We start from the raw sequence: 12,973 nt of genomic DNA, 5'->3' as shown, positions 1-12,973 counted from the left end.
ATTGGTGAAGTGAGCGTATGGAACAGCAGAAGCCAAGGGGAAATGAGAGATATTCTCTACGGCCAAGTTTGCAGAGCGTGTTTGCTTAAATAAGTTTTAATTAAAACAACAATTAGGGCTTAATGTATGTGTGTGGGTGGGGTTTTGCATATAGACTCAGATGAGTTATACAGTCATAAGTTTTCGGGCTAATGTTAATAAATACATGTGGTGGCGGTGTATGTATGTGAGTGTGCGGAAAGTTAGTTAGCAAAACGAATTTATTACATTTAATTTGCATCACAATTAAAGTTCGCCTTTTTCTCTCTCGTATAGCGGATTTCGCAAATTACATAACCTACTTAATTATTTTTCAATTGCCCAACTGTTTTTTTTTTTGTTTACAATTTTCCGACTGTTTCAACGAGAAAACTAATAATATTTATTGCATTCACAACAATAGTAATAATAATAAAACAAAAAAGTTAACTTGACCATACGTGATTCTACCTAGAAAAAACTTTAAATCATTTGATTTTTTGTTTAGATTTCTCATTCATAAAAAAAATAGGTAACCTCAAAAGTGCCACGTGTACTGAAAAAAAGTGTGTAATTGCAGTTGATAAACCTGAAATATCACACATTCACAGTGTGGGTAACCTAAAAATGTCTTAAATGGCCTAAAGTATATTGTAAAAACGTGTATTAATGATAAACGTTTAGGTCAAATGTCATTCATAATATGGATATAGCATTAAAATAAGTTGGTAACTATCATTCATAGAAAATAAGTTAACCTAAATAATGCCACGTATGTAGTGAAAACATGTGTAATGATAAATATTTACATCAAACTTCATTCATAGTGTGGATGCAACCTTATAATACCATAATGTCATTTTATATTACGTAATACATACATCTACATGTTGTTATATAAATAAAAAGAAAGTTAATCTAAATTACAGACTTATATTTTACATGAAATAATATTGAATTAATGAATTGAAATTGTATTGAAGTTAAATCATTGAAAACCACTTAAAGGATAAGCGTTTTACAAATGTGTACATAGTATTAAATGTGAAAATAGGAACAGGTAGATGCTAATTTACGTAGATTAATTCGCGATTTAGCAGTCATATTTATGTTGCGCTTGGTTTTAATCCGCGAAGATAAATGGCAATTTTCTGTTTATTCAAACTATGTACGTTACGTAAGCTTTATACAACGAATCGTTTGAATTAACTCATTGATTATTATCTTATTATAGGCTTTCAAAATTAATTTATAAAGATGCTTAAAATGTATTATTTTTAATCATATTTAATCCTAATGGGATTAAAATTAAATAAGCTTGAATCGATTGAATTAAATATTACTTTATTTTAGCCTTTCCACATTAATATGTTATGAGATGCTTTGAAATTATGTTGAAAATAATTTTCATAATTATATTTAATCCCATTGGGATTAAATTCAAAACTTTTTGCTATTAGATTTTTCAACTGTTAAATATTTCATGAAATTTCATAGTAAGTTGAGGTATATGCAAATTTTTAATTAGGGCACTTGAAATTAGTGGATAATGAAATGATTGCAATTTTAGTTGCGTGACAATGAAAGTTTTTCTGTCGAGTTTATCGCTCGGACCGAATCGCATATTTAAAAGCAGATCTTAAGATTGTAGTTAGTTAAGGGTAGAAAAGAAGAAAGAAAAGTGGAAAGCAAAAAAAATGGTTTTGTATACAAAATAAATTAAAAGTCGAGAACATTAAATTCCGTTCATTAGTGTCCGACGTAATTAACTTTGAGCACAAGGCTTTCGGTATATATATATATTTTTTCCTACCTCGATTATTTTTCCGCTTCCTTCTGCTTTTTTATTCTTGTTGTTGTTGCTCTCTTTGTAGTCGGCGGCATTAGTGTAATTACAACAACAGCAACAGCAGCAACAACGAAAAGAAGGTCGACAGCAAGAGAAGGAAAAAAGGTGGAACGAAGAAATGAAAAGAAAAAGGGAGGAGGAATCGTCGTGACTGAATCTACTTTAACACGCCACGTTTAACAATCCTTAAATCCCTTCTAAACGCTCCGACATTCAGCCGGGGAATCTTGCGTAATGGGCTCACATTTGTATCCGAAGAATTGAAAGAATAAACGCGCTGGAATCGCCGGTACACACAGCTCCAACGGTGATGATGATTGCTGCAATTTAACTCCCATATGTTCCTCGATAAAAATGATTTTCGTTTTGAGAATCCTGAGGCGCGGCGCGGTTTTCTTATTCCTTCTCCCGAGCTCCGAGTTCGCATTAAAATTATATAAATCCGGTCTGGGAAAATCCCGGAGTAGAGTAATAAAGTTCACTGGCAGACTTCCTCTCCTCTTTTCCGCGCAAAGCAGAGGTAACAAAAGGATGTAATTTCCTAGTGCAATAACGGACGACGTCCTTGGTATGAATTGAATATAGAAATCCGTTTCGGTGGAAGGAAAAAGCGCTGGAAAAGAGGAGAGAATAAAACGAAAAAAAAAATAAGTAAGCGAACAATGAGAAGCGTTCGCAAATCAATTGCTTTCCTCTTTATTTTTGATGTCCTCCCATAATTCGCTTATCCAGCGATCTTCATATATGTTTGCTTATTGATTTCAGATTTACATTAAGGTCCTGAACGAGAACGATAACGTACCATTAAGCGACGAAGCTGTGTATTATCCCAGTGTTCCGGAGGAGAGTCCTGCTGGGCGTGTCGTCCTGCAAATAAGTGCAACCGATAGGGATCGCGATCCAGGCCAGAGAATCACTTACAAGATAGTTTCTGGCAATCAGGAGGGTTTCTTTGCCATCAATCCTTCCACCGGTGAGTGTCCGCATGGTCCAAATACATTACATTGAAAAATTACAACCATTTTCGGACGGTCCAGATTAATGCTCTAATGCCCATGTATCATTTTTCAAATACCCTTATTTTGTGTTATATAACCATTTTCATCTATCAGCTCATCCATTATAACTACCTCTCTGTAATTTTCCTTATCCAATCTTTCCAAGTTACAATTTTATAACTTACACATACTTTCAAAATCTTCAATATTGAAAAACAATTAATCTAATTATTATTTTAATTTTGACATCTTTTTTTGAAAGAAATGAAAAAACTTTAACCCAAAATTCTAAAATTGTTCCATATTCTTGATTGAAATGATTGCTTTTCTATCTTTAAGAGATTATTTCCGTATTTCATTTAAAAATATTATTTTTCATTAATATTCGAATATGAACTGAAGCAAAATAAATGTAAGCTATTAAATTACAAGATATTTGGAATATTAAAATTTGAGTGTTATGAAAATTGTATATTTTTATATACTGCAATATTTTTTCCTAAAAAGAAACTCGCTTTGGTTACGATACAGATACTTTACATAATTCACTTTATATTAGGTTTTTACACTCAACGTAGCAATGGGAGTTAAAAAAAATGTTTATTTTCTTTATGCGCGATTTTAGACCCTTCAGAATTTGTTCAGCGATTAACTTACACATCATAACGTCTTAACTCTCGAAAATATATATACTCGTTATATGTATATACATTTGGCCTCTGGAGTATTTCCCCCTTTTTCCCGAGCTTGTATAAAAGTGTGTTTTCTTGGAGCATTCGCCTTCTCCTTTTCCCGCCTGCTCTTAAATAAGAAATGAAAAATCCCTCTTTGGAATGGATATGGTTTGAATGGCTCCTGCAGCTGTCTCCTGGTGCCGTAATGGCTTTACTCAGTGCGCGAGGATCGTTTCCAAGGACGATAAGTGGTTCCACGTAGCGTCCCGCGATAATCTCCCAATATATCCAAAGCAAAACTCGCCGCGAAACGTATCCACCCAAATAATACAATAATAAAAGTAAAATGAAAAAAGGTAATGCCTCCATTTGTATTTAGCGCCAAAAACCTCCGTTCAATTTACCCCATCGATCGAGTCGTTGCGGTTTTCCACTCGACGAGAAAGTTTAAATTAATTGTTTCCAACATGCAGACGCTGTTTATTTTGCTCGAAATCCAATTTTTTTTTGTTCTTTTTGAGAGAGAGAGAGAGAAAATATATATCCGATGCAATAATTATTTGTGCATTCGAGTCGAGCTTTTTCCAATTTCCTTCCCTCCGGCTGTTTTTCCTATCGTTTCGTACACATATAATTTCCGAACGACGTCGTGAAGGATTGAATTAAAATCGCGCAAACTGAGATTGCGAGGGTTGCGTTGGAATGGGTGAAATATATATGTATTTATAGAGAGAGTAAGTCGTAATATTTTGCGGGTTGATAAATTAAAAGCCAAATGGGAACTGTCTGGGTTCTCTCTGTGAGATTGATTAAAAAGATTTCCTGCTTTCTACTTAGTGAGTTGAATTGGTGAAGAAGGGATGAACGGGAAGTGAGAAGAGAGAGTGAGAGAGAGAAAAAAAAAATATATAAAAGAAGGGACGGAGATATCGCACGCACGCGAATTTCGCGCCGCGTTTTCACCCCGATTGTTTATGTAATAATTCATAGGAGAAAGGGAGGTATTAATAAATCAAAAGTTTCAAGTGCGGCACATCTCTTTCTCTCGTCGCGTTGTTGATGATTATGATGATGATGATGATGATGACGGCATTCCTACGCTCCGCGTAATTGCTTCCATTATATTATTAAATTGCATTTTTGTGCTACATGCCTGGGGATGCACTTTTAGGTATTTAACAGAAATGCAGTTATTACGTCAGGTCGCTCTCTTTCTCTCTCACTCTAATTCTCCAACCCCTCCGCATTTCTGTCTTCCTCGTTCAAGAGGAAATTACGTTTTCCAACCCTGAATCATTTAAAACGACATCACTGAAGCACAGACGGGAAAAATGCGTATATATATATAGTAAACACAGAAAACTGACGCTAATTGCATTTGCTTAATTCAAACAGTACTAACAGCATTTTCCTCTTCAACCATTTGCATTTTTCATCTCGCATCCTTACATTTTACTTCCCAAATTCATGCAATATTAAGAAGATTTTAAATAAAACAACAATATATCGATTTCGATCTTTTTCAACGTCTTTCAGAAGATTAATTTAAAAATTTAAAATAAAACAATATTGATTTCCATATGTCCCAAAACAAAAATAAAGAATGCGAAATTTAATTCATATATTATTTATTATTAAGAGGCTTACAAAGAATACAATTATATCGTTTTCAACCTGTCTCAATGAGAATTATATATTTTTAAATTCATATATTATGCATTATAAAGAGGCTTTAAAAGATAATATTTTTTATTTTTAAAGTAAACGTAATCTATATTTATGAAATAATTACGAAATTGGGTATGTTTTAAGGAAAACAATTAAAATGATGAACTGAGTATTTGAAGGTACGAGTAATATTAGGGTTGTAAGGTATACAAAGCAGAAAGGAAGACAATATTGGAATCTTTTGTTATTTGTTTTAGTACAATTTAAATTGGAATTCCCTCAATTTTCTACAATATTTGTTTTGTATTGTTACGTTTTATAATTCTGATTATACAACTGCTGTGGACCTTTCATAAAAGTTATGTATAGCTGTTGTCCCAAGATAATATTGTTTGGAATTGAGTTCGATAACAAAATAGGTATATCGAAGTCGTCCCGTCTGATACGTACGAATAATTCAGATCCGATACCTTTCAGGTTTTATTTCATCGCACGTGAAAAACAAAAATACAAATGCAAGAACGACAAGCACAAACGGAACGCGTTAAGTATGCATGAGCAGCAAAAGACCCCGGAATCGAAAATCAAATATTAATGTCGTTGATTCTCTCATACACATATGGTATTTAATATGAATGGAGCTCGACTCCGGGAATTGAAGCTGGAGAAGTGACATGCGTCTGTAGACGGGATCATCATATTACTATATCCGCGTACGAATTGATGCCTTCTCTGAAATCTAATTAACCTAAACCAATTACATTTACCTATTCGTGATTAAACTTACAATGCGTTGAATTATAAAAGATATTAAATTTTAGATAATTAAACCAATAAATATAAGGTTTATATTTTCATTATTGGATGATGTGGATAAAGAGAACTACAAAAGCTATGATGAACTAATATTTCTTTTTGTGGATGTCTTTTTGGAGGTGTGGATGAACAGGCAAAGAAGACTCTGACTTTTGGAAAAGAGGCCAAAACTGGGATGATGATGGAGCTGCGGCGATTTGTTTGCGTTAGCCGTTGCCGGCGGGGCAATTAAAACTTGTTCATTTAAATCTCCCGCTCCCCGAATTAAATTGCGAAAAATTGCAGGCAAAATCCACCTCCTTCTCGTCGCGCGGCTTTAATTCTTCTCCGGCTGCACCGAGCATTTGGAATTGAATAAATTAATGCGCCGTCGCCGCTGCCGCCGCCGCCTCTCAAACCGCTCACTTGGAGCCAGGTCTGGGGATTTGTGAATGAAAAACTAAAGTAAAAAGAGGTAATTCTCCATTTGCTCTGTGCTTAAACGACGGCAACAGAATGGAAAAAAGTCATAGCTTTAAAGAAACCCACAAACCAACTCTGGTTTCTTGAGTTTTTAGAATATACCAAAAGATACCGTCTCTTATTAGTAGTAATAATAAGACCCCCTGAAGAATCGGTATATGTAGAAAACATACCGTCCCCTCTGTCATCAATTTTTCTAGTATTTTGAGAATATATATTATGAAAATGGTTTTTACTCTGTCATTGCTTAATTTAATGGAAACACACAAAAAAAAAATACTTAAAAACATTTTTATTTTTACATCATTACGTGACGTAACGTAACGTATTGTACATTTAAAAATAGGCAAATAATGAAATTAAATTAAATAAAAATCCATGAAAAGCTCAAGGAGTTAATAAAAAAATATTTCGTTTTAGAAACTTTTCGATCTGTAAAATAAACGTAGATCTGCAGGAATCCTTAAACGTCGGAATTGCGTTTGTTTCGATGCTCCCTTATTTCCCATTCAGCACTTTTTAATACGCGACCAATTCCACCCTTCAAGCAACCTCGACTTTTCAATCGAAAATCAAGTTTTCGAGTGCCAAAAGTTTCTCTCCCTTATTGCACCCCGTATCCTTCTAGCACAGCATCCTTCACTATACCCAATCGATGTGTGTCTTCCCCAACAATTGATGGGATTTAGTTCAACTCGTTTTTATTTTACTCTCATATTTTTTCATTGCACTTTTATGTTTTTGTAAACTCTCCCCCCCCCCAATTCTCTTCTCTAGATATATATGTATTTTTTATTTTGTTGCTTTTATTATTATTATTATTTTTGTTACCACCGGGACCCTTAATAAAATGAAACAAAAGTTTTAAGCTCCTGCAGCGGCTTTGTGTTGCCGACGTATTTTTGTTTTCGTTGCAAACATTTCTTTTTTTTTTTTTGTTTCATTCTTTGCGGTTTTATGTATTACAACATCTCTTGCGAACTCACTTCGGGCAATTAAGCTGCGACCACTCGGAATGCTCGTGCTTTATTCATTTTATTGTGTAATTAATGAGTTTCCTTCTAATCCTGTTTTCAGGCAATATCACGACGACGACCCGGAAATTGGACAGGGAAACGCAGGAGGAACACATCCTCGAGGTGAGTGGTACCACTTCTTCTTCTTCTCAGTTACGCTTTTATTTTCTCTGTTCACCACTTAGATATTTCTCCTTTTGCTGCTGAAAAGTTTTGCGGCTTCCAGTCAAAGGGTTTGTACGCCCGGGGAAAAGCATTACCGCGGCAAAGTAGAAAGGGTCGTTGGCTCGCCTTTAAAGCCGGAACCTTCATAAATATCTTTTAAGGTTTCGCCCATTGATTTTATCCCCGCCGTAAATACATATTACGCATGCATCGACTTTTTTTTCTCTCTTCTCTCAAATTCATTGTGAATTCACTTTTCGCTCAAGTTGTGCGACTGACCCTCAAGTTTTTGGATGGCCCCGGGAAATTTGCAAGCACTTAACAAGATGGGATAATGCCCCTTCTAAGTTAGCCGCTCACTAATTAGTAATCAATATCAATTTCCACGGGGGTTCCACCATAATTATTTAAATCAACAACTTGCAAATTAATCCCTCAAACCACCTCAAAGCCTGTTTCGCAGCAAATCAAATTACAGCAATTTCACCGGGAAAGAAACGAACTAATAAACTGTATGTGAAGGCAGCAGTTTGCCACGAATTAAGAGCTACAGAAAACGTGTATTGCGAATTGCGCAGAGCGTGCTGAAACCAATTTGAATGCCATTTTAGGTGCCCATTCTTTCCCTTTTTTTTCTTCGCGGGAACTACATTCGTTGCCGTAAAAACTGGAGGATATTTTTTAGTTTCGCGTGACCCATAAATCCAATTTGCTGCACATAAAAAAGCAATGAGAAACCTTGTACAACTGGTACATGGTCCGAAGAACAAACGTTACGTAACCCGATACTTTGGGTATTCGACGTCGCGTGCTTCTGCTGCTCTGGCAAAGGTGAAACTAAAAGTTTTATACTTCTATTTTTCTTCGGTGGACACACGCAACACTTCGAAGCAGTTTCCTTCTGCTCCTGTTATTTTCCTCTTTTTTGTATGTGTATGTCAACTTATTATTACGGGGTGGGCTTTGGAACTTCGGCGGAAGAATTCGAAGCCTGATGATTTATTGTCGCAACTTTTCGGACGGATCAAAAGCAGCTCAAATTTATTCCACCTGGAAATTTCTGCTAAATAAATATTTTCCTCTCTTTCGGGCTTAGTCTAGCACTTAATATTCATTATCGGTACCCCATTTAGCAGGCAGATAGCGTTTCCCTTTTAATTAATCACGTTTCAGCGGAGGAAATCCTCCCCCAGCACACATTATTCCTCCTTGCCTTCCATATACGCAATCTATTTTTTTCCTTTGCTGCATGGATAAAGCTTTGCATAAAATCTAATAATAACTAAAAATACATATTATGTTATAGTTTATAACGGAAATAGGATAGATCCAACTAAAGGTTAAAGACTGAACTCACACAACTATTGCTACTATTGCATACATTTATATTATTTCCGTTTTTTTTTTAAATAATATTAATTAATTTTACTAAAACTTTGGTCTATAACTAAGATGTATAAGTACACATCTTAGTTAAATAAAACACGATGTTTAGTAAAGAATCTTGTAGTTGTAAACTTAATTAATCAATCTGATCGAAAATATTTTAACTATTCAGTTGTAATAGATTTCGATCGTTCCAAATTGAACAAGGAGTATTTGCACCACAATTTATGTTAAATGTATCAAACATTTGACAACTATCTTCTCGAAATCAATTTAACAAAGTTGAGCTATTTAGTTCAACGAAATAATTGAGTGAAATCAAGGCCTGAAGGAAATAGGCTCACGAAATTGAATTGTCCTCCGTTTCAGGAACACAGATTTATGTGCTTTCACCAGGACCAATGTGTCGCTGAAATTTATAACTTGATATGAAAACTCGTGGGCGATTTATTCTAAAATCAACTGCACCACACACTCCGTGTATCCTGTGCATGGGGAAAAAATTCCAGCAACTTTTCCAACCTCGCTGTATATGAATACGAATTCCATTTTTCCATCTCTCACTTCGCACGTAATAAACTTTTTTAAACGACGCGCCTGCCGCACGATCAATTCCCAATTTTCACCATCGATCCTCTCTCTGTCTACTCTCTATTCCCCTTTCCATCGGTTTACAGAATATCTCCATTCCAACTATTTCTTTTACAAATACTGCACCGCTTTCTGAGGATAAGTAAGAACTGTCCAACGACCTGTTAAAGGCGTATCTCCGTAAACGATGATCCTTTTTTAAGTTATCGGCATGTTATGTAATTCCAAATCCCAACTTCGGGAAACAACGTCCTTGCAGAAACCGCCTTCGACTTGTCCTCCTGATTTTTCAATTACTTTCGTCGACTTGTTTTCCACTTTCTTACAGAACTATAGTAATCAACGCTGTAATCCTTTCTTAAGCTGTAACAATAAATTATATGATATATACACTTCACATTAGAACTCTTATTATGTAATAATTGGTATAATTTTAAATTATAAAAGTTGATATAATAACTTTTGTATGATGTTTGCAGAAACACATTTAAACATATAAATGTAGGTATAAATATTTGACTGTACCAACAATTTGTTTGTATTATTTTAAATGTAAAATCAATAAATTACGTAATATTTGTAAACAGAAGTCATATTTCCATTATATGTAATTGAAAAATAATATTTCTTGTGATCAGATATTAAATACGTTTCTATTAAAATTAATGCTGTTTAATTAGAGATTAGTATTAAAAGAGCGTTCATGTAATAAATGAAGTAATTAAAGGTAATCTACCTATAGGATCATTTCCTATGTGCATTTCCCCATAATGCATAATACTCTTTTCTCCCTATTACATCCGAGGGGCTTACAACGGAGAGAGGTAAAAAAAGTTAATGATCAAAATAGAGAAGACTGGGAAATTTCAAAGGCCTAATTTCATTCGTGCGGTAAATATAGCGTTCCAGAAAAGCTGCAGCTAGTAAATACCTTGGTACAAAGGGCGAAACCTGAGTTGATTTTAAAATTGGGAAGGAAACTTTAAAATAAGTACGTCGTCATACAAAGCTCAAAAAATAGAATAGAGAGGAGAATATCTTTGCGTCGCAAAAGGGCTTTAGATGCTATAGAAGTTAAGAGGATTCGCGATGCAGACGACGTTATATTTTTTTCTACTCCACGTTTCCTTTGAATTGTCGCTGTATTAAGCTTAGTTATATGGAAATTGTATTTGATGATCGTGATGATTGATTTCAGGTGCAAATTTCGGATAATGGGAATCCGCCTTTGTCGTCGACGACGCGTGTCGTTGTTAGAGTGGAGGACATCAACGATAATGCACCAGAGTTTGAGCAGAGCTTCTACAAGGTCCAGATTCCGGCCACTGCTTCCGAAGGCGACGACAGACATATCTTCCAGGTAAGCTAATAACCAACCTCGAGGTCCATTTATTTTTGCTCCCGGGATAAATTAAGAGTCGGATAGAGAGAGAGGGAGATTCAGAGGATGAAGTCGGAGAGCAAACTGCTCCGTTTACTGATCTCCATTGCACATGACACATGCAAATGCGAGCAAACTGGAAACGTAGTTTCCTATTAAAGCGATTTATTTTGCTGGGGACACGTCGCATTTGCATCTGAGAATTACATTCGAGTTTCCAGTGTCCACGGACGAAAGGGCGCATGCAGAAAGCGCCCCGAGCGGAAGTCGCACATGATTTGCACACCTGCCATATATTTAAAATCGAAGGATAATACAGTTTGCCCGAACTCGTAAAGTCCAATTCAACGCCTACGAAAACAATCCGTTCGCAATTTGAGGCTTTTCCGCTGCGAGCTCACGGAAAATGGAATTGCCATCGCGAATTCTGAATCAATTCTCCCTATTTACCTAACGTATCTCGAACGTTACAACGTTACTTCATTTACCTATTGTTCAATCAAATATTGAAAACAACATCAGTATTTTACATACCTTGAATTCAATTCTAAATCGCCGGAAGGCGACTTGAGCTTTCACAATTTTCTAAAGTTAAACAACATTTACCAGCTTATATAGGTGACCATTCTAAACGGTTTTCATAATAACATGTCGTTAAGCAACGATGGGTGCATTTAAAAGTAACCAATCAATATTGATATCAAACACAATCACATAACTAATTGTTAGTTAATTAATTTGGTATATACAGTTACCGTCTGAGATGAATAAATATGGACACCTAGTATTTGTCCTTCTTACTTTATACTTGATTTCATCATCTGCGTGCATTATATATTCACGACATGCTCACACTTGTGGATTAGATCTACACTTTTTCACGAAGACTTAATCAGAATTAATGCCACGCTCCGAGAAATTGCATCAAACGTGAACTGGATTTTTACACCTTCCGGACGAAGGCGCAATAATTAATCCTCTCTAGGATTAAAATTCCATTTGTTATATTTTTGCATTTTTATGATGCATTTCAGTCTATGAATATAATTTTACATTATATAACAAAAAATAATAGAAAGACAAAATATCATAAACTTTTTGTATTAAAATTAAATTATTTAACAGTAAAAATATGATTTTCTTTAAGAATTTAATTAATTTGTAATGAGTTAAAGTTGTATATATAGTAATGTGGTTTGATTGAAACATTAATAAAATAATAATGTTCTTTCATCGTACAGTCATCCCTGTTTGTAAATAAATGCACAAAGAGATTTTCCCTTGCGTGTATTGTTTTATTTTTCTTATTTAGTTTTGTTTTGTTAAGTGTTGCAAAAGCATGAATGGACCATCCACTTTGACTGTAAGATTTCACGTTCACACGATTTACACCTTATTCACAGTTATGTTTCGTTTTTTTCTTCATTTTGAGCGAAATTGCGAATGTGTAAAGAAGAAATGTACATTTAGAATCGCTCCCCTAAGGCGATGAAAGTGCGGGCTACCAGATGATGGCAGAGTCCATTATAATAACAGTAAAAAGAAAATAAACAAATATATATATACGTTTCCACGTCGTGTATAATATATTATACTGACAGTGTATTACATAATTTAGAACGACGCTCCGGACGATTTCGACGGCGCGGACGCCGCGACGGATGATGATTCATGGGAGTTGTTCGGTCCTGACGACGTCGCAGGACTTGACCGGGTTCTGCGGGTAAGCGGGAATGATGAATTGCTAAGCAAAAGAATACAGGCAAATATCATCCAGCTGCGATGCTAGAAGCAAACATAATAATAATAATAGCAATAACAACAACATCAAGCATACGAGAGCTGCTCGTACTTGTTCTCTTGCTGTTCCTGGGGAGGAAGCATCTGCAGGATAGAAAGAACTAGCACGATCTTATTCATCCTAGCAAATACATTCCATTAATAAATAC

General features: G+C 35.1%; 1 protein-coding gene across 14 annotated transcripts in view; it reads left to right on the top strand.

The window, feature by feature from the left end:
- LOC108557468 (fat-like cadherin-related tumor suppressor homolog) overlaps positions 1–12,973 on the top strand; it is a 232,146-nt gene that overhangs the window by 205,984 nt on the left and 13,189 nt on the right. For 11 of the 14 annotated variants that reach the window (XM_017913988.1, XM_017913980.1, XM_017913977.1 and 8 more), the window contains exons 6-9: positions 2,633–2,840; positions 7,563–7,624; positions 10,842–11,003; positions 12,643–12,747. In XM_017913988.1, coding sequence (XP_017769477.1) covers positions 2,633–2,840; positions 7,563–7,624; positions 10,842–11,003; positions 12,643–12,747 — 537 coding nt within the window. The remainder of the gene's footprint in view (positions 1–2,632; positions 2,841–7,562; positions 7,625–10,841; positions 11,004–12,642; positions 12,748–12,973) is intronic. The other 3 variants (XM_017913984.1, XM_017913983.1, XM_017913989.1) reach the window with 1 other exon arrangement.

Source organism: Nicrophorus vespilloides, unplaced genomic scaffold (genome assembly GCF_001412225.1).
Source record: "Nicrophorus vespilloides isolate i.1.1-1 unplaced genomic scaffold, Nicve_v1.0, whole genome shotgun sequence".
Classification (NCBI taxonomy): Eukaryota; Metazoa; Arthropoda; class Insecta; order Coleoptera; family Silphidae; genus Nicrophorus; species Nicrophorus vespilloides.
The sequence above is the reverse complement of the archived record's forward strand: the minus strand, read 5'-3'. Positions and strand labels throughout refer to the sequence as shown.